This window comes from Aricia agestis, chromosome 12, assembly GCF_905147365.1.
Source record: "Aricia agestis chromosome 12, ilAriAges1.1, whole genome shotgun sequence".
Taxonomy (NCBI): domain Eukaryota; kingdom Metazoa; phylum Arthropoda; class Insecta; order Lepidoptera; family Lycaenidae; genus Aricia; species Aricia agestis.
The window spans coordinates 16,353,913-16,373,917 of record NC_056417.1 but is presented as its reverse complement, the minus strand read 5'-3'; the positions used below and the strand labels follow the sequence as shown (position 1 = coordinate 16,373,917).

The 20,005-nt window shown below is 39.8% G+C and overlaps 4 protein-coding genes and 1 long non-coding RNA gene across 5 annotated transcripts in view; 3 read left to right on the top strand and 2 right to left on the bottom strand.

Annotated features, from left to right (window-relative positions):
• Positions 1-214: 214 nt before the first annotated feature.
• Positions 215-9,018, bottom strand: LOC121732709 (N-sulphoglucosamine sulphohydrolase). The gene is made up of 8 exons (XM_042122664.1): positions 8,885-9,018; positions 7,808-7,937; positions 7,295-7,431; positions 6,923-7,079; positions 4,255-4,490; positions 3,715-4,020; positions 1,139-1,441; positions 215-869 (listed from the first exon to the last, which is right to left on the bottom strand). The coding sequence occupies exons 1-8, from the start codon at positions 8,988-8,990 to the stop codon at positions 709-711; spliced, it is 1,536 nt and encodes a 511-aa protein (XP_041978598.1). The 5' UTR covers positions 8,991-9,018; the 3' UTR covers positions 215-708.
• LOC121732716 overlaps positions 6,034-20,005 on the top strand; it is a 15,624-nt gene continuing 1,652 nt past the window's right edge. Inside the window, exons 1-2 of the long non-coding RNA XR_006036427.1 lie at positions 6,034-6,044; positions 15,790-15,798. This is a non-coding gene — a long non-coding RNA (uncharacterized LOC121732716). The remainder of the gene's footprint in view (positions 6,045-15,789; positions 15,799-20,005) is intronic.
• LOC121732711 (phosphomannomutase) lies at positions 9,170-10,139 on the top strand. The gene has a single exon (XM_042122666.1). The coding sequence runs from the start codon at positions 9,296-9,298 to the stop codon at positions 10,043-10,045; it is 750 nt and encodes a 249-aa protein (XP_041978600.1). The 5' UTR covers positions 9,170-9,295; the 3' UTR covers positions 10,046-10,139.
• Positions 10,620-11,940, bottom strand: LOC121732710 (enoyl-CoA hydratase domain-containing protein 2, mitochondrial). Its single transcript, XM_042122665.1, has 3 exons — positions 11,505-11,940; positions 11,082-11,417; positions 10,620-10,978 (listed from the first exon to the last, which is right to left on the bottom strand). The coding sequence occupies exons 1-3, from the start codon at positions 11,791-11,793 to the stop codon at positions 10,713-10,715; spliced, it is 891 nt and encodes a 296-aa protein (XP_041978599.1). The 5' UTR covers positions 11,794-11,940; the 3' UTR covers positions 10,620-10,712.
• On the top strand, positions 17,985-18,721 carry LOC121732713 (EKC/KEOPS complex subunit TPRKB-like). The gene has a single exon (XM_042122667.1). It carries the CDS (start codon positions 18,130-18,132, stop codon positions 18,646-18,648), a length of 519 nt encoding a protein of 172 aa, XP_041978601.1. The 5' UTR covers positions 17,985-18,129; the 3' UTR covers positions 18,649-18,721.

The window sequence follows — 20,005 nt, the reverse complement described above, 5'->3', positions numbered from 1 at the left end:
ACAACATAAATAATATTGTAATTAATTTATTATGAGTATTAGAATCCCTGTATTGGATACAATAGAAGAGAGGACAATTTTATAATATTTTAGAAGTAACTAGATTGCCTACCTACTATCAAGATCACACTTTGTACTTAGAACATAAAATCACATTTATTATATTTCTATTCGAGATTCTAAAATATTAAATCATTTTATAATTTATATTTTAAATCATCGTATTAGGATTCATCTAATTTATTGAATAATATTTTTGTCACGATTGAATGAGATATGATCGGTAAATAGCCATTGATTATATTATTTAATTATTATTTACTAAATATGGGACAGACAAAGAGTTGTGCGAATACCAGGAATATTATAGAGACCGACATCATATTATAATGAGTGAGTAAACATTGACAGATCTACAGTAGATATTTTAATTGTTAGGAGTGTGCAGAGTGCACGCTATAACATCCTTTGTAAACAATAATGTAGTCTGTTATATTATTGTATACTGGTAAGACAGACGCTATGCCACTCGAGTAGGACCCGCATACGGTTAAAATTGCCGCGGATCTGAACCTCTACAACTAGTTTTGATGTATTCCAAACGCCGGGCAAGCGTCGGCATTACATGAGCTTGTAGAGGGCGCCGTCGTCGGTGTGTCGGGCGGGCGGGGCCGGGGCGGCGGCGGCGGCGGCGGCAGCGGCGGCCAGCTACCGCGGCACGAAGTGGGACATGTGGGTGTCGAGCGCGCGGCACACGTCGGCGGTCTGCACGGCGCCCGGCGCGCACAGCCAGGGGTCGCGCGTGCTGCGCTGCCAGCGGTGCAGCCGCTCGCGCAGACCCGACTCCAGCTTCTCCAGCCCCGGCTTGCCTGCGCCGACAGGACGGTACTTAATGAACACGAATCATTAAATAATGCGTGCACGTCGGTATGGGCCGCTTACAACTTTAAGTTCGCTCGACTAAACTGCGTGCTACATTATTAGATCTTTGGTGGGGTGAAAAATGAATAAGGGCAGAAGCGACGCCAATAGTCGGTGACACGTCTCGGTAACTAGTCGTTTGACATATTCGATGAGTGATCATGTTGTAAGCGAGCTACACGTCGTGCGCACGCGGGGGATCGGGGGCGGGGCTCACCGTGCAGGTTGTCGGTCTCGGCGGGGTCGGCGCGCAGGTCGTAGAGCTCCCACTGCGGGCGGTAGTAGTACTCCTTGAGCGTCTTGTACCAGGGGAGGGGCTGCTTGGCGCGCGTGCGGTTTAGGATGTCCTGGAAGGTGGGCGACACGTACAGGTCCTGGTCGATGGGGAAGGGCATGCCGTAGTTGAGGTTGTGCAGCAGCTTGTGGGTGCGCGTGCGGATCGCGCGCATCGGGTAGTACATTGTCACCTCGTGGTGCGTCTGCGAGAAGAACACCGCGTCCAGCGGCGACGCCGGCGGCTCTGCAAACACAATCATATGTTACATCAACTAAACTACTTGCTATTAAATACTTTAAAAAAAGCAAAAAAATGCAATACTATTTAAGTATTTCATTTTTTTTATGAAATAAGGGGGCAAACGAGCAAATGAGTCATCTGATGGAATACAACTACCGTCGCCCATGGACACTCGCAACATCAGAAGAGCTGCAGGTGCGTTGCCGGCCTTTTAAGAGGGAATACGCTCTCTTCTTGAAGGTTTGCAGGTCGCATAGGTCCGGAAATACAGCTGGTGACAGTTCGTTCCAGAGTTTTACAGTGCGCGGCAGAAAGTTACGCGAGAAACGCACGGTGGAAGACTGTCACACATCAAGGTGACGAGGATGGTATATTTTTCGCGTGGGAGTCCCACGGCCGTAGCTAGGGGGGGGCATAGTGGGGCAATGCCCTACCTTAAAATCACAATGCCCTACCTTAAAAATACCAATAATCGGCCAAGTGCGAGTCGGACCCGCGCACGAAGGGTTATACCGCGCATACCGTTATAGAGCAAAAATAGTTTGGAACCTACCTACCTACCTAACCCTTAATTTTTTTTTTACTTTTAATATTAGGTATTTATTAAATTACATATATTATTAAGGCCTTTGTGAAAATTTCAAGTGCCTACCTGTTGTCATCATTGATAGTTAAGTAAAAAATGTTAGAAAAATCACGTTTGTTGTATAGGAGCCCTCCTTAAATATTTAATTTATTTTGTTTTTAGTATTTGTTGTTATAGCGGCAACAGAAATACATAATCTGTGAAAATTTCATTTCTCTAGCTATTACCGTTCTTGAGTTACAGCCTGGAAACAGACGGACAGACGGACAGACATCGAAGTCTCAGTAATAGGGTCCCGTTTTTACCCTTTTGGTACGGAACCCTAAAAAGGAAGACCTAAAGGACTTGCATTACAGGTATTAGACAACAGAAATCTACTTTATTCTTATATAAACTATACATTATATAGTTAAGATTTTTATTATACCTTTAAAAACTTTTTGTTCCGTTGGCCCTCTTCTGTGGCCCAACCATTGGGCCACAGAAGTCGTCTGAATAATTCTTTGTTCTGTGTATAGATGGCATTTGAATCACGATTACATGAAGTGATGCGTCCATTTAATTATATAATAGTATCTGTGAATACCATAGATTGCAATATCGGCAATCTTTCGTACGGGGAATCCCAGTTAATAAACATTTTACATTACCGAAAGGTTGTATATGATTGTTGGTTGTTTGGTTCAAGTGAAGTAAAGTAAAGAGTGTTTTCTTGAAAAATAAATACAGTTCTTTTTTGTATTGACATAATATTAAATTGAATATTCTTTGATTTCGCGATGGATATACGGGCTTTCTTTGGAAAAAAACGGAAGGTTGGAGAGCAAATTGACGACGAAAAACCTCACTGCTCAAAACAGGTGAAAGCGCAAAATACAATCGCTACTCGTGGATCACTACATCCAGAAGTTTAACCATATTGTTCGCTTGTTCTTCGTAATTGAGGATTTAATAAGTAGTTCTTAGATATAGTGCTCATGCTTTGTCACTGAATTTTTTTAAGTATCTAAGAATAACTATTGAATGAATTGAATACATCATTGACCTAGAGATAAATCAAAACAACAAATACTAAAAACAAAATAAAATCAATAGGTATTTAAGGATTCGTGTTTTTTGGCCTTTTTTGCTGCATAGTGATATTAATGGCAACAGTAGGCACTGGACTTTTTGCGAAATCACTTAATTAATGAATAATACAATTAAAATAACATTTATATTTAAAGGGGGCTCAATTACAAAAAACACAATTTTGGCCTATTTTTTATCTATAACGGTACGAAACCCTTCGTGCACGAATCCGACTCGCACTTGACCGATTTTTTTTGCTTCCGCCCTACCTGTAACCTCAAATTTGACTCTAGCTACAGCCCTGCGTGGGACGATGGCGAAAAGTTGCAGCCTGCAGGTGGTATGATTCCGAACAATTCCTCAGAGCACTCCCCGTGATACAACCGATAGAGAATGCAGATGATTTAATATCACAGTTTAGTTTGGTTGACAAGCAGATGTAGCAACAAACAGTGTATTGCGGAATCGACATTTTGTAAAATCGACGCCACAAATAAACGCACAATGTTTTGAAATACTCAGTGACTCCATTGAGCGTCGGAAGTCGGAACCGAGCTTACCGTCTCGCTTTTGAGGCTTTCCCACTCATTTACCCCAAGAACATAGTTAAAACCAGTACCTTTATCGAGCACGTGCAGGAAGCTCTTGGGTCGATCGTCGGGGTCGACCTCGTTGCTCTCTGGCTGGTCGTGCGGCAGGCCGAACCAGTCCAGCACGGTGGGCGTGACGTCGAGCAGGCTGACGAGCGCGCCGGTGCTGCCGCGGCGGCGGCCGGGCGCGCGCACCAGCAGCGGCTCGCGCACGCCGGCGTCGTACATGTTGGTGCGGCCGGCGGGGAACGGAATGCCGTTGTCCGACGTCAGCAGCACCAGCGTGTCGTCCGCGTGCCCCGCCGCAGACAGCTCCTTCAGCACTAGACCCACGCCTAAGTGACACAGACATTTATGTATAAATCGTAAAGGCAAATATCTTATACCTATGTTATATGTCGGTACATATTAGTCTGAGCGGTATAACTATGCAACGTCATACGAGCTGTTCGAGACATTGGCGGCTAACATGGGTTGCCTGAAAGACTATCAAACAAAAAATTCTATAAATAATCTAATGGCTATATTTGTTCCTGTTAAAATGAATAAAGCATAAGTGAGTGTTGTACCTTGATCGAGTCGCGACATGGTGGTGTACATGGCGGCGAGGTCCCGGCGCGCGGCCTCGGTGTCCTGCACGTGGTAGGGCACCGCCACCTCGTCCCACTGGTAGTACCACGGCGTCCAGTCCGGGATGACGCCGGCGCCCGGCTGCCCGGAGCCGAACCGCTCGCAGAACGTGCCGTACTGCGGCTCGCGCCCGCACCGGTGCGGGTCGTGGAACGACACGTAAAGGAAGAACGGCCTGAGACAATTTATACTCGACATGAGATGAGACAATATATACATCAGTTCGAGCGATTAAGACTTTATTACCCCGACATAGTTAGGTACTTTCAGAGCGAAGTAACCACTTCTCAAATACCTGGGACAGGATTTTAAATGTCCGTATGGTTTCCCAAGCCAGGCCTGTCTCACTCCGCTTATAGGCATCGAAAACATACCTACGCGCGGCTGCCCCTGCGCAGGGTATAATTCAGTAGGGCCGCCGCCACCCGCGCCAAAGAAAATATTATAATCGGCCCGCGCGAGCGACGACGGACATAATTTTGCGTGTTGATCTGTTTTTAAAATGGAAAATAAAAAGAAACACTCGAAAAAGTATTGTGCTGTATTTAATTGTTGTTTAAATACTGATTGTGATTTAAATTTATCTGTTTTATAATTTATTTATTTAGAATTTTGAATAAATAAGCTATTAGATTCAGACGCAAATATACATAATAACATAGTTATGTAGTTTTATATTTGAAACAAAATACTAAATCGGTGGTCAAAGTAGGAATAGTTAATTTTGCCTCAATTTATTGTATTCAAAGGTAATTATTATAAATGGTTTTATTTATATTTATTTGGTATTTTACTAACCCTTTTTCAAAACACACTCAGAAAATAACACTCCTTCATACATTTTTACGCAGTAGATTAGAAATGCGCGCCAAGTGGATCACTCTTGAAATCATCACAAAAAAAGTGGTTTAGGTTTACACGTTTTGAACTATCGGTTCACAGTTCAGTGTTCACACTAATGTGTCGGCGGCATTAATTAATTGCATCTCTGTTTTATTGTTTACGTTGTAAGAAGTGTAAAAAGGAAAGAAACAATATAAGCTGGCTAAGGCCGCCATAGCAAAAAGAAGCTAAGAGAAGATAAGCTGGCTGGCATATTGTTACGGTACATGGTATACGGACACGTGGTACCATCTAGCGACACACCAGCGAAACTTACCGAGGGAGCACAGGCAACATAAATCCCCTACTCAATACTAGATGGCATGAGGTGCGCAAGTACATACTCGAACCTTCTAGATAAGTCCAACATTTTGTTTACGTGTTTACCGTTTATTTGTTTACGTGTTTTAATTCAGACCTTATGACTGAGTCCATAAGGTCTAAATTAAATTCAACTTACTGCACTTATCGTAAGGACGGCAGTTTTATTGTGGTACATGCTCGAGCCTCCTAGAAAGTTCCCACGGTTGTTTACTTGTTTACGTGAATCGGGAACTTTCTGGAATTCGTCTCGCCATATAAAAAGCCGCAGGTAAGCCCGGCGAAGTCAGTTCAATCTGAGCGATCTTCGAGGCGTCAACAAGTGATCAATAGTGAGTGAACCAGTGAAACCTGCGACTTGGCTACGACCTAGGACAGTGATAGTGCTTAGTGATTGGACCTAGTGCTAAGTGTTGTGACCTAGTGTTTAGTGCAGTGTTAATAAAGTCTTCAAGAGAGTCACCAGGTCTTTCTCTCCAAATCCTCGAACCCTAGCACGTAACAATATTATTGTTTATTGACTATTGTATATTAGGATTTAGGTCGTATTACGGCGCACACATTTTGGGCGTCTTGACACACGAAAAGATACTATTAACTCGGCACGTTGTCCGCGATGAATAAATACATTAAACAATACAATAATAACAATAAACAAATCTTTATTTTCACTTAAATAAATAGCGTCCCGCACGCAGGTATTTTTTGGGTATAGTCAGCCCTAGCGGCACAGTGTCACATGCTAGCTCGATGTATAGGTTCAGTGTAACATGGATCGTTTTCCATAGTCATTATAATGAAATTAGCTTGTAATAGATTTTGGTAGGCATTTAAACGAACAGCCGCTGAACTCTGAGCCGTGCTAAATTGTACCTTAATTTAAAGATTTAAAGTAGACATTTCGATGAATACGTTTTCTAAGATACACTTCTGTACAGAGTACTATTATATATTCTGTGCCCAAGCATACACTCGTACGGCATTCTCGCAACATAGTCGGCCTAGTCCAGAGGATATTCCTCTGGACTAAGCCGACTACAGTAACAGGTCAATATATCTGGGACCAACTGTGTGGGTTTATACTTTAGGTAATAGGTATTGCGACTATTATTATTCGTGATCACTGATCACCAACCAAAATCTCGTGTGCGGTGTGACCCATACAAACAAGCTGGAACCGAACACTCAATAGACAGAAAGTTAAAACATGCAGTAGTAAAATCTGTAAAAAAAATGTATAATCGGTAATCCATTAAGATTTAAGGAATGTTAAGTAACTAGAATAAACTGACTCAATGTTAAATACTAAGGAGTATCCAGTTTCAACAAAAACTATAATAAAGTCCCTTTAGACACTTATCAGGAAGTGGTGAACTTCGCTGTCCCGAGTCCCAGGCTACTCACTTGTCCAGGCTGCCGGCTTCAGCCAGGAAGTCGCGGGCGAGCAGCTTGACGCGCGTGATGTTGCGGCCGACCTGGTCGATGTGGTTGTTCTCCTCCGTCTGCTCGTAGTCAAACTTGTACACGCTGGCCGGACCCACATGCTTCTTGCCGATTATACCTGCATACCACTCAATGCATTACTTTCCCTCCCAGGTAGCACAAATGGTATATAAGCACTCTGAGTATCCTTTTTACATAACCATTGGCTATGATCATATATTGGGTATGTACTATGTAATACAGTGTATATAGGACCAAATCATAAATATTATATTTCTATCTAATAAATTAAAAAATTTCGAATGTGAAATAGGGTAGTAATAATCATTGTACCTGTGTGTACTCCATGTTTACGCAGTATATTGGGCAAGCTAGTGATGTTGTCAAAGGAGTTGAAGTGGTGAATGGAGTGGTGAAGCCCATACATGCCATTCTGGTGGCTCGGAGTCCCCGTCAGCAGCGCAGCTCGACTGTGTTGTTTATTTTCATTACATTATATAAACTAATCTATATTCTTTTCTGTTTTAAAATAAATAAAATAAAAAAATTATAAAGATAACAAATAACCAATTAAGTCTACTACTAATCTACTAGCTATTTGAAATGACATTTTCTAAAAATGATTCCTAGCAAGATTGATAAGATATAAGATAAGTACTTAAACTTATTAAAATATAAAAAATTTAATAAAGTAAACAATATGTCGTTTGTGACTTGTGAGATAAAAATTCATTGACTTATATAGGATATAAATGAGAAAGCGTGTTCCACTGTGCCAAATAGATAAAAGTTATCATATTATAGCCCTTTAATGGGTACTACATACAAAAAAATAGCAACAAGTACCTTGGAGAGCAACTGCTGACAGATGTAAAAGCATTGTTGAAGATCAGACTGTCCCGAGCCAGAGCATCAATGTTGGGGGTCTGACAAATCTTGTTCCCATATGCGCCCATCTCGAACCCGGCATCGTCGGCTAAGATAAGAATCCATTTTGACTTAAATAAAATTTGAACTGGCAAAAATGTGGAGCATACATATTATCGAGAAAGGAATTGTTAATATATTTATATGAAATAATTCCTTAATAAATATATTGGATTGGAAATAAAATATTAAGGTCCATTTTTATATTACGCGCAGGTGTCTTCAAATACAACAAAAAGCTATACAACAAAAGCATTTAGTACTTATAATATAGGTTTTTTTACTATTTTTTTCTTCCAAGTATTATCTGCAATCAATCCACGGATTATAAGCAGATGTGGTGAGCTGATGTTGGCGGTGAGCTAATGTTGGCGGTTCAGGGATTCCTACCCAGTGACAGGAACTCTACATTATTTTATTTTCCTTTATTCTCTGAATCTCTTATAGGTCTAGAATGTTATGACGTTTCAGTCTTTTGTGACATCTTTTATTCAGAAGATTCTGAGCAAGATCATTGGGGTGGATATCCAGGCGAAACTTGTATTTCGTGCAAGACTTAGCTATTTCCTCTTTGATGGATGGAATTTTTAAAACTTTGTGAATTTCGCTGTTACGTATAAACCAGTGTGCGTTGGAGATTGTTCTCAAAATAATGTTTTGGTATCTTTGTAATATTTGTATGTTGGAGTCGGAAGCACTACCCGATAGTTGAATTCCATAAGTTCAAACGGGTTTGAGGATTGATTTGTATACTAATAATTTGTTGTTTATATTTAGTTTAGATTTTTGTTCAAGAAGCCAATTGAGATCTTTGTATTTGATGTTTAATCAAATACAAAGATCTCAAGCGGCTTCTTGGACAAATATCTAAACTAAATAGTAATATAGGTAAAATTATTTTATTTATCTGAATAATATTATTTTTGCAGTTTTTTCAGAACTTCTTCAACAAAATCATTAAGGAAAGATACAATTATTAATTTGCAAAATACTTACCTATGATGATGAGAACGTTTTTTCTCCCATTAGAACACTCATTTCCAGTCACAAATAAACACAAAATTAGCGCAAAAATTTTGCTACGAGCACCCGCCCGCGCCATTGTTGTCGAGTGATTGCCAACGAATACTATCACAGAACACATTTACTCCTAATACTATACTATACTAGTAATCTGTGTACTATACTCTAGGAGATTGCGATTTGCGAATGATAAGAATGACAGAACGTATCGGTGAATGACCGACCGCTGTCAAAATCATATTGTGTTGTCACTTGTCAACTTTAGAACTGTCGTTTGACGTGGTTTACGTGTTGTTCGAAAAACAAATCCTTATCAACTTTTGGCTAATGGCTCGTTAGCCGGCGTTCGCAAAAGAAACCATCGGCCACTACTGCTAGAACAAAATGGCAAGTAAAAAAAGTATTTTACTACTGTTCGACGTCGACGGGACTCTCACGAAACCCCGGCAGGTGATTTCTGCGGAGCTTTTAAACTTCCTTTTGAACACAGTGAAGCCGGCGGCCAGCATAGGCCTCGTCAGCGGCTCCGATTACCCCAAGCTAGTGGAGCAATTAAACGGGGAGGAGAATACGAACCAATTCGACTACGTGTTCTGCGAGAACGGTGTCGTGTTCTACAAGAACAGCGAGCTGATGAAATCGGAGAGCATCTTGAGTTTCGCCGGCGAGAGCACGCTCCAGAGCGTGATTAACTTCGCCCTCGGGTACATGTCCAAGATCCAGCTGCCCGCCAAGAGAGGCAACTTCGTGGAGTTTCGGTCCAGCATGATCAACATCTGCCCCATAGGCCGGTCGTGCTGCCAGGCCGAGCGAGACGAGTTCGTCAAATTCGACGCACAAAACGGCACCCGAAAAAAATTCGTCGAAGCCCTGCAGAAGGAATTCAGCGACACAAAATTATGCTTTGCTCTCGGCGGTCAGATAAGCATTGATGTTTACCCAGAGGGGTGGGACAAAACATACTGCCTGCAGTATGTCGACAATGATTTCAGTGAGATACATTTCTTCGGAGATAAGACTATGCAGGGTGGCAACGATTATGAGATATATAATGACAGTCGGACTATTGGACACAAAGTGACATCCCCAGAAGATACCAAAAGACAAGTCCAGGAATTGTTGAATATAGAATAAGCATTGACAATAACAAATACTAATTATACTTTATAGGAATGATTGTGAATTATGGGCACTTTATAATACTATAATTATTATACTTTAATACAGTTTTGGTTTTGTTTAATATTTTTTATTATTACTTGTTAGTTGTTTACTATTAAATATGTTTAAAACATTCTTGATAGCAAAAGTTGTTTATCACAGTGTGCTATCTGTTTGCAAACTACTGATTAAAAATATCTCTATTTACAGTTAACCTTATGCAATATTTTTTATACCACACTAAGAAAACTTCGAGAGATAAAAAAGGAATGTTCGAAATTAACAAAAGTATATTTCCTATTTATCAACAATAATATTCTTATAAAAAATATTTAACTAGAGTATAATAATATTATAACATTGTATCATAAAATATTATGCAAGCTACACTGGAATGGCTCACAATTCACAATATCTATGGAATATATTGCAGTACAAAAATACATTTAAATAACATCACACCAATCACCATCCACACCCACTCTCACCGCAAAGAAAACATGTAAACAAATATAATATTGTTTGTGTAAAGCTTATAAACCTTGTGTAAAAGTAACTTAATCTTATTGGTCCATATTGTAAATGCTATACATGAGTACATCTTATCTTAAAATATGTATGTAGTATTCCACATTTTGGTTCAGTGTCCCTTGAAGTTGGGTTTTCTTTTCTCCATAAATGATAGCATTCCCTCCTTCCTGTCTTTAGTTGGTATGTTTATTTCGTAGCACTTCTGCTCAACTTCATAACCATCCTTGATAGTGAGCTGCACACCCTCGTTTATGGCTCGCTTGGCACATCTCAGAGCAATCGGTGCATTGCCAATTATTTCCCGGGCTATACCTAATGCCTTCTCAAAGGCTGCATTTTTCTTCTCAGTCTGTGGTACCACATGGTTAACAACACCTGAAAAATAGAGTTAAAATTGACTGTAATATTTAAAATAAAATAAAAATTTGAAGTTATTTCCTAAAACAATGATTTTATGACTCATTTTCTGTCTACTTACCAAGTTCCTTGGCTTCTAAGCCGCTGACAATTCTCGATGTGAAGATCAGCTCTTTAGCAATATTCAAGTTGACAACTCTAGGCAGTCTCTGTGTGCCTCCAGCCCCGGGGATCAGGCCTCGGTTGGTCTCAATCAGACCGAGTTTGGCTGAGTCAGCCGCAATTCTTATGTCACAGGCCAGGGCCAGCTCCAGGCCACCCCCCACTGCCACTCCCTCTACTGCTGCTATCGTCGGCATGGGCAGGTCCTCTACTTCTATAAAGGTCTCTCTCAGACCTCTCACAAATACTGCCACCTCGTCATCAGACATTTTGAATCTTTCTTTCAGGTTTGCACCTAAAAATTTAATAAAGTTATTTTTAGTTTCAGCCGTATATAATATTATGTATGTGTAGCAATAATTATCTGCATTAGCCTACATACCTGCACAAAATACGTTGGGAACTAAACTATGAAGGATGACTACGGATATTTTGGTGTCTTCCCTCAGGATTTGGTTAACCTCCTTCATCGCCTTGAGGAGATCGAATCCGAGGGCATTTTTGTTGGCCGGGCTGTTGAGCCCGTACAGCGCTATGCCCTTGTCGTCGCCCGTCAGTTTTTGGAACGTAATGGGACCGACATTATCCGCTTCATGGATTTTAGTAGACAGGAGCCGAATGTTCTGGACTCTACAAACATTCCTTAACATATTTACTCTCGAGGTTAACATGTTTTACTAGTGTATTATGTAATATCTCCTAAAATTATTTTGCTCTGGAATCCAGATAACAATGTTTGTTATGACGCAGGCCCCTCGCGAATGAATAAAACGAGCTATTACTTATGAATACCTACACAAAGTTTAGGTTGTTGTTTACTTTATCAGAAAATGTCAAATTGTCATCGCGAGCTGATAACAAGCTGTCATGTATTTTTTTAAATAAGTACAGAACTTATTTGTTCTGTGGTTATTAGTCACGAGTCACAACCACAAGGTCACGACTCTTGACTTCAGGCTACAACAGTTACAGGCTGTAACTGCTGTAACCTGAAGTCGAGAGTCGTGACCTTACAGCCTCACAACTAAAAAAGTACTCTGTGCTCACAACTTGTGAGGCTTGTGAGCCAGCGGCCAGCGCCTTTTGAGTCACAAGGCGCTGGCATAAGGCATTGCTGAATGCTGAGGCAGCTGAGGGTGCTTTCCTACGAGACACGAGTCACGCTCACGACACGACACGATTTAAGAACTGCACGACAGACGACATACATGCTGTCGGACATTTAAGCGCTTATTCCACACGTCCTATTTAAGAAGTCCTAGCTAGGATCCTAAAAAATTTAGTCAAGTGGAATAACATTTAGAAAGCTAGGATCCTAAATCGGAAAAAAATGTGGCTCCTGAATGACTAAATCAGTGTTGCCAGATGGTTTCAACCTTTTATCTGTAGTGGGAACTGCTAAATCTGTATTAAAGTCAATTTATATTATGTTATAAGATCTGGAATCCATTTCTTAAGTCTGCTGGTTCCAAGTAGTTTAGAAAGTTCATAATTCATAATTTTACCTGGAGCAAAAATTCTTTCAACCATCTTTTTCGCCTTTTATTTATTTTTATTTTCATTGAGCCAACAGCTAAGCCTATGAGAAGACCAATTTTTTGTTGCTTTGATAAAACTGGAGCCATTAAGAAGACCTTTGACCAAAATAACAACTGATTTAGTCACTAAATTAGGACAAGTGGAATAAGAAGCGAACTAATTAATCTCCTATGTAGGATCCTAGCTAGGACTTCTAAATAGGACAAGTGGAATAAGCGCTTTAGCGGATTTTTAGGGGAAATTCAAAATACACGTCAAATACAGTTTTTTTTTCAAATATCACGTTCCCAATATTTTTTTACCATCTTTAAATTACTTGAGCGCCACAACAACTAATCAAGGTTGAGATTCGAAAAGTTGAAAAGATGAATACAATTCGACAAGGCTTTAAATGAATAAGTCTAAGATGTCAATGGGCGCTGCTCATTGACTTTTATAAGTGGACGCGGCATAATGGTCTCTACCAAATCAAAATACTGTGGCCGGTCCGCCATTTTATGTTCCGGTTCTCCGAGGTACATAAACTGTCAAAGTGTCGTATTATAGGGATGTCGAAATTGAAAGAAAATATCGATATATCGATACATCAATATTTGAAAAAATATATCAATATCGGTCTCGATATATCGCGAAAGAAATATCGATATATCGGTCAAATTTTTCGACCAATTTGCTTTTTTTTAAATTAATTTATAGTCCGTCAAAAAAGTGAAGAAATTTAAAAAGGTTGTCCTTGGATAGGTGCGTTTATATTTTTACTAAAATGTTTGTTAATTTACCGATGGCTTGACTTCGTATGTGCTAATTTAGTTAATAATTAGACAATAAATGAGATTTGTGATAGAATAGTAATATAACATGGCTTGATTTTCGATATTATTTAATCAACATAGAAATTAGTAGATTTGACGTTTAGTGATGTACTTTTTTATCGAATTTAAAAAATATAAGGTGAAGAATCTGATCATTTATTTAAAAGATTTTAACCTTAATAGCTCACTTAAAACATCTTACTTATCGATATCCTCGACAAATATGAACCGAGTGTCCTATCACTATAGACCGCCGTTTAGTTCTTGGCAATATGGCGCCGGCCACACTTTTTTGTAAGAAAAAGTAATCTAGGAGATTTCTAGGGGGAAATCAAATTAGTTCAGGGGTCTGGTCTGTCAGTCTGGGCACTGGGCAGCACTGGTCTCAACTCTCAACGTGGTCTCAACAGTCAACTCTCAAGTCTCAACTCTCAGTCCTCATTCAATGAACATTTGCGAACGTTAAGCGCTTATTCCACTTGTCCTATTTAGAAGTCCTAGCTAGGATCCTTCATGGGAGACTAATTAATTCGCTTCTTATTCCACTTGTCCTAATTTAGTGACTAAATCAGTTGTCATTTTGGTCAGACGTCTTCTTAATGGCTCCAGTTCTATCAAAGCAACAAAAAATTGGTATTTTCATAGGCTTAGCTGTTGGCTCAATGAAAATAAAAATAAATAAAAGGCGAAAAAGATGGTTGAAAGAATTTTTGTTCCACGTAAAATTATGAATTATGAACTTTCTGAACTACTTGGAACTAGCAGACTTAAGAAATTACCTACGAATGGATTCCAGATCTTATAACATAATATAAATTGACTTTAATACAGATTTAGCAGTTCCCACTACAGATAAAAGGTTGAAACCATCTGGCAAAACTGATTTAGTCATTCAGGAGCCACATTTTTTTCCGATTTAGGATCCTAGCTAGGATCCTAGCTTTCTTTTTTATCATACATTACCATTTATATATGATCATTTCTATAATAATAATAATCTTTATTTCTCCTCACAATACAAGTTCAAGTAGTATCTAATATTAACAGAATTTTTGACAGTCAGGTGAAGTTGTAAGGAGCTGGTGTCCATTATAGGTCATGCCTGTATTGCAGATCACCAGGTCCTCACCCCAAGGAACATTTTAGTTATTTAGGTTAGATTCTAGTTTACAATCATGTTACAGCATTATGAGAAGATAAAATATTTTAAAAGTATATGTTTTTAACAAAAGTGAATTAAATCAGTACAATCATAAATGCCCTTTAAAACATAAGTGTGTGTGTGTGTGCTTGCGTGCATGTGAATGTATGTATGTGAATTTGTGTGTGTGTGTCTGTCTGTCTGTGCGTGCGTGTGTGTGTGTGCGTGCGTGTGTGTGTGTGTGTGTATGTGTGTTTGTGTGTGTGTTTGTGTGTGTGTGTGTGTGCGTGTATGTGCCTGTGTATGTCAGTGTGTGCGATGTGCATACATCAATGCGAGGGTCTGAACATGCATGGATGCAATGGAAGTTAGTGAATGAATGAAAACTATGATCATAATATATAGGATCCAATATATATGATCATTTGATCATATCTGTATATTACATTATCATATTTCATTGATCCTATTTTACGTCATATGTGGTTTCAATAGCCAATGGAGAGCGCTAACGCTGACAGGTATTGACGTCAGGGTTCATCATATCAGCCTATAGTCGTCCACTGCTGGACATAGGCCTCTCTCAATGAACGCCAAGATGACCAATCTCCTGCTACTCGCATTCAACATGGGCCTGCAACTAAGCGGAGATCGTCATCCCACCTAGTTGGAGGTCGACCTACACCCCGGTTTCCCAGCCTTGGTCTCCATTCCAGAGTAAGTTTACTCCAGCGATCGTCTGTTCTTCGAGCTACGTGACCAGCCCAGTTCCACTTCAGCGTACTGATTCTCTGCACTATGTCGGTGACTTTAGTTCTTTGACGAATTGTTTCATTTCGAAGCTTATCCGCCAAAGAAACTCCGAGCATAGCGCGTTCCATAGCACGCTGAGCGACGGAAAACTTACGAGCTAGCCCTGCTGTAAAAGGCCAGGTTTCCGCCCCGTAGGTCATAACGGGAAGCACGCATTAATCGAAGACTTTCGTCTTCAAGCTCTGAGGAATATGCGACGTGAGAATGTGGCTTAGCTTTCTGAATGCTGCCCAACCCAACTGTATCCTCCTATCGGTTTCTCTCTCGAAGTTATGTCTACCTACCTGCAGTATGTGCCCCAAATAGACATATTCCGTTACGACTTCGAGAAAGACACCGTTAACTGCAACCGGTCTCAGAAGAACATGTTCGTTGATGACTTTCGTCTTGTCCAAGTTCATCCCGAGACCGATCCGCCGGGAAGATTCATTAAGGTCGTTCAACATTTCCTGCAAGTCGATATCGTCAGCGAAACGAAGGTGTGAGAGGTACTTGCCATTAACGTTTATGTCACGTCCTTTCCAGTTTAGGGTCTTGAAGGCGTCCTCCAACGCATTTGTGAACAGTTTCGGTGAAATAATATCCCCTTGTCTCACTCCTCGATGCAAATAGATTGGCCTTGTTGTGGCCCCCTGTACTCGAACGGACATAGACGCGGCATTATATAGACCTTTCAAAACTTCGACGTAACGCCAATCGAATTGACATCGTTGAAGGGCTTCCAGAACAGCCCAGATCTCAACAGAGTCAAAAGCCTTCTCATAGTCCACAAAGGCAAGGCACAATGGCTGCCTGTACTCATGTGACTTTTGTACAACTTGCCTTAAGGTGTGAATATGGTCTATGGTGCTAAAGCCTCTGCGAAACCCAGCCCGCTCCGGTGGCTGGCATTCGTCAAGTTTATTGGATAGGCGATTCGTAATGATCCTAGAAAACAACTTATATATGTGACTCAAAAGCGAGATGGGTCTATAATTTTTAAGAAGGGTGTTATCGCCCTTCTTAAAAAAGAGAACCACCTCGCTTTTAAGCCACTCTTCGGGGGAAACTCCCCGTTGAAGGACAAAATTAAAGACTTTACGAAGCTCTCTCAAGACGGGTTCGCCTCCCGCTCTGAGAAGTTCGATCGTAATTCCGTCCCTCCCCGGGGCCTTTCCCCCTTTAAGTTGTTTCAGAGCCAATCCGATTTCGCCTATACTGACGTCAGGAAGCTCGCCAGAAAGATGCCGGGTGAGTTTGGCACGCGGGTCGTCATCACGAGGATCAGGTTGCGAAGCATGTGAAGCATACAAGCGGCTATAGAAATCCTCGATCTCGGACAGAACCCCCCCTCGTGAGGAAACGATTCGGCCACAGCTATTCTTCACCTTCGTCAGATGACTCCTCCCGAGGCGCCTTACGAAAACTTTAGACCCTCTATTCTGCTCAATCGCTTCCGTGATTTCCAGCGTATTCGAGCGGCGAAGATCTCTACGTATAAGTTTCCGTAGTCGCCTCGAGAGAAGTTTTACATCTGACGAACCCGAGTCCGTGTTTTCCCTCCGTTCCCTCATAAGTTTGAGTGTCTCATCCGAAAGTTTGGATTTCCTGCCCGCATGCTTGGGCCTACAAAACCTTTCTCTCAGTTGTAACTGAAATTTCTGGGCGTCAGCGACGGATTGTTGGGAGTTGGGTCGGAGAGTAGGTAGACCTCAGCATATGGACTCTTTCGAGTTTGAAGCATACACTCAAGGATCCTCGCAGTAGTCGGTGATCGCTACCGGTATTGAAATTGATCACAGAGACATCCCTAAATATATACTTCCGATCCGTAATGATGAAATCTATCTCGTTCCTTACCACAGAGTCAGGGCTTCGCCATGTCCACTTTGTTTGGGGCTTCTTTTTGAAGAAGGAATTCATCAAGAAGAGCCCCTCTTTTTCGAGAAAGTTGACCAGCATTTGCCCCCTGCGGTTTCGAATCCCAACACCGTGGTGTCCCAAGCAAGATTCGCCGCTAGCTCGTACTCCTACTTTGGAGTTAAAATCTCCCATGACAACATTGAAGTGGGTCTTAGGGGTGGTATTTAAGACCATGGAGATGTCTTCGTACATGGTCTCCACTTCGTCATCGGAATGTGTCGAGGTTGGTGCGTCAGGGATACTAGATCTCAATGAATTCGATTTGTCAAAAGACATCGTCATTTTTAATATGGCTTGTTTTTTGTTATTTCAGCAAGATTATCCAAGTATATAATTAGAAAAATAATTACATTACATTATTTGAAACATATTAAGGAACAAGAAATTAAAAACTCTTTTTTATATTAAATAACTGGCAACACCTATTTCTATGACCGTATTGGATCCAATCTCTCAGCAAATGTCAAAAATCTATGATCAAGGAAGAAATGAATCATATGTCTATATTACATTATTCAATATCATTGACTCAATGATCTCGGATCCAATATATATGATAATCTAATATCCTCCTAAATGTTTTTCCACTTGACTAAATTTTTTAGGATCCTAGCTAGGACGTCCTAGCTAGGATAAGTGGAAAAAGCGCTTAGCAAAAATTATTGTTTATTATTTATGACGAAGTCGAAGAAGAAGCATCTTTTTGTAAACAAAGGTTTCTTCATGTTTCATTTGGGCAAAGATTTGGATTTCATGATTCATCAGAAGTTTCTCCAAATTAAACTGATTTTTGAAGAAATATGAAGCATTTTCAGTGTACTCTCGATTCGGATACAAATACAAGTCTTGAATTATATCTTTTCAAAAATGTTCAAAACGTTGAAGACATAAGAAGCAATATAATACAAGGAATTTGGAAATGTGCTGTTATCAAACCCACACTAATTTTAAACCCATTTCAAGTAGCCGTTGCTGCAAATCGAGCTGTGCTCTCCGAAAAATCGAATTCTTTGGTTACAAAAACTGTATACTCCGAAATTTTATATAACCTATCAATTTCCAAAAATATATCTCAAAGTCTGAGTAAGTTCGGTATTGAAAAAGAAGATTCTATACTGGTATGTTTCTTGAGCGAAGAAAACAGAGAAGATGTTTTAAAACAAATAGAAGGTGAGCAGTGTGATATATGTGAACTATCCCAGTTCACAAATGAGAAGGATTTGAAGTCAACATACAAACTGAATAATATTAAAGGTGATTGTGACCTATTGGACGTTATTGTAAGCAGAATAGTGACAAAGAATTTTGTTTCGTTTTAATGAACAGTGCAGAGTACTAATTAATGTTATTCCTGTAAGGTGTTGTAAGAATTATACTTACTTTTTTAATGTACTTATTGTTTCTATTTTACTCTTAGATTATTACTAGGGTTTATTAAAATTGAGAGACCAATTTTTTGCTTGGAACCCAACAACCAGAGGCAGTAGATGGACCAAATTATGAGGTCCACCATATACCTATGAATCAATTTCTAAGTTCTATGATAGTACTTGCCTAGCATTTGGCTAAATACTTCTTCAGCTTGGTAACCAAAATCTGTTGTTCATCAGTCATCACTTAAGCTCACTCTGTATGTGATGGCACAAAGTTCTTACAGAAACAGCTTTTAGTTTTCAGGCAACAAAACTACTGTTGACCAGTGTTATAAAGCTGGGGCATAGAATTAAAATAACTGGCATAATATATTATGTTTTATTGTAACAATAACAAAGTTATGTAAAATGTACAATTAATTACAGTATGTAGAAGCAATAACCCGAGGCTCTCTGCCACAGTCGCTCTACAGTTTATACATAGCCAGTAGCCACTGTGACAGACACCCAACATATTATACTCCCAATTTATTTTGATCAAAACATAAAAGCTCGACCAAATTAATCAATGAATAAGCGACATTTATGTCGGTCTAGCGTTGTTTACATTTGAATCAAAATAAATCAGAATAGAGTATAGCCCATCATGATCGCAAACTTTGTTCATTTCAGGCAGTGACTCAACGCGGGCACGATGTACGCGTGCCGCTCAACTTATCCATTACCAACACATGTCTATCACCAATACCTGGCAGTTCTCGGTTCCAATATACTACCCGACTCCCTACCCACTTGTTCCCAGCCCATCATAAATTTCCTAGGCACATCCATAAATCATTCTGAGGTTTTTTAGCCAGATAAAAAAAATATAATATTAGTTATTACATTAAAGCCGAGTACTATGCTAAGTCAGCGAAAATATAACAGTTGCTACCGAAGCGGTTTAGCGTTTAAGTTTGAATTCTGTAGAAATAATTTTTACAATCAATAGGCTTTTTGATATATCTTCATTATTATTTGATATTTCATTTCATATGCCGTATTTTGGAGTAAACACCAAGAACGAATATACAAAAGGATTAAAATATTTTTAAACAATGAAAAGTAAGTTCCAATAGAGACATAATGGTCCGGGTTCCCTAGAACATTTTTTTTTATTACTATCAATCTAATTTTTTGTGAGTAGTTTCATTTTGATTAAACAAACAACAATTTTATTTGCGAAAAATCTCGTAAGTGGTAGCTAACAGAGATAGAAAGGGTTCCATAGTCAACCAAGTTTTGTTGATTACAGAACACTAAA

Excerpts from the sequence above, each read along its gene's own strand:
- LOC121732709 (XM_042122664.1), bottom strand. The coding sequence starts at position 8,990 with ATGGCGCGGGCGGGTGCTCGTAGCAAAATTTTTGCGCTAATTTTGTGT. Across the intron at positions 7,080-7,294 it reads TAAACATGGAGTACACACAG|GTATAATCGGCAAGAAGCAT; the intron begins GTACAATGATTA and ends AGTGGTATGCAG. Across the intron at positions 4,021-4,254 it reads CATGTCGCGACTCGATCAAG|GCGTGGGTCTAGTGCTGAAG; the intron begins GTACAACACTCA and ends TGTGTCACTTAG.
- LOC121732711 (XM_042122666.1), top strand. The coding sequence starts at position 9,296 with ATGGCAAGTAAAAAAAGTATTTTACTACTGTTCGACGTCGACGGGACT.
- LOC121732710 (XM_042122665.1), bottom strand. The coding sequence starts at position 11,793 with ATGTTAACCTCGAGAGTAAATATGTTAAGGAATGTTTGTAGAGTCCAG. Across the intron at positions 11,418-11,504 it reads TCCCAACGTATTTTGTGCAG|GTGCAAACCTGAAAGAAAGA; the intron begins GTATGTAGGCTA and ends TTAAATTTTTAG. Across the intron at positions 10,979-11,081 it reads CTTAGAAGCCAAGGAACTTG|GTGTTGTTAACCATGTGGTA; the intron begins GTAAGTAGACAG and ends TCTATTTTTCAG.
- LOC121732713 (XM_042122667.1), top strand. The coding sequence starts at position 18,130 with ATGAAGCATTTTCAGTGTACTCTCGATTCGGATACAAATACAAGTCTT.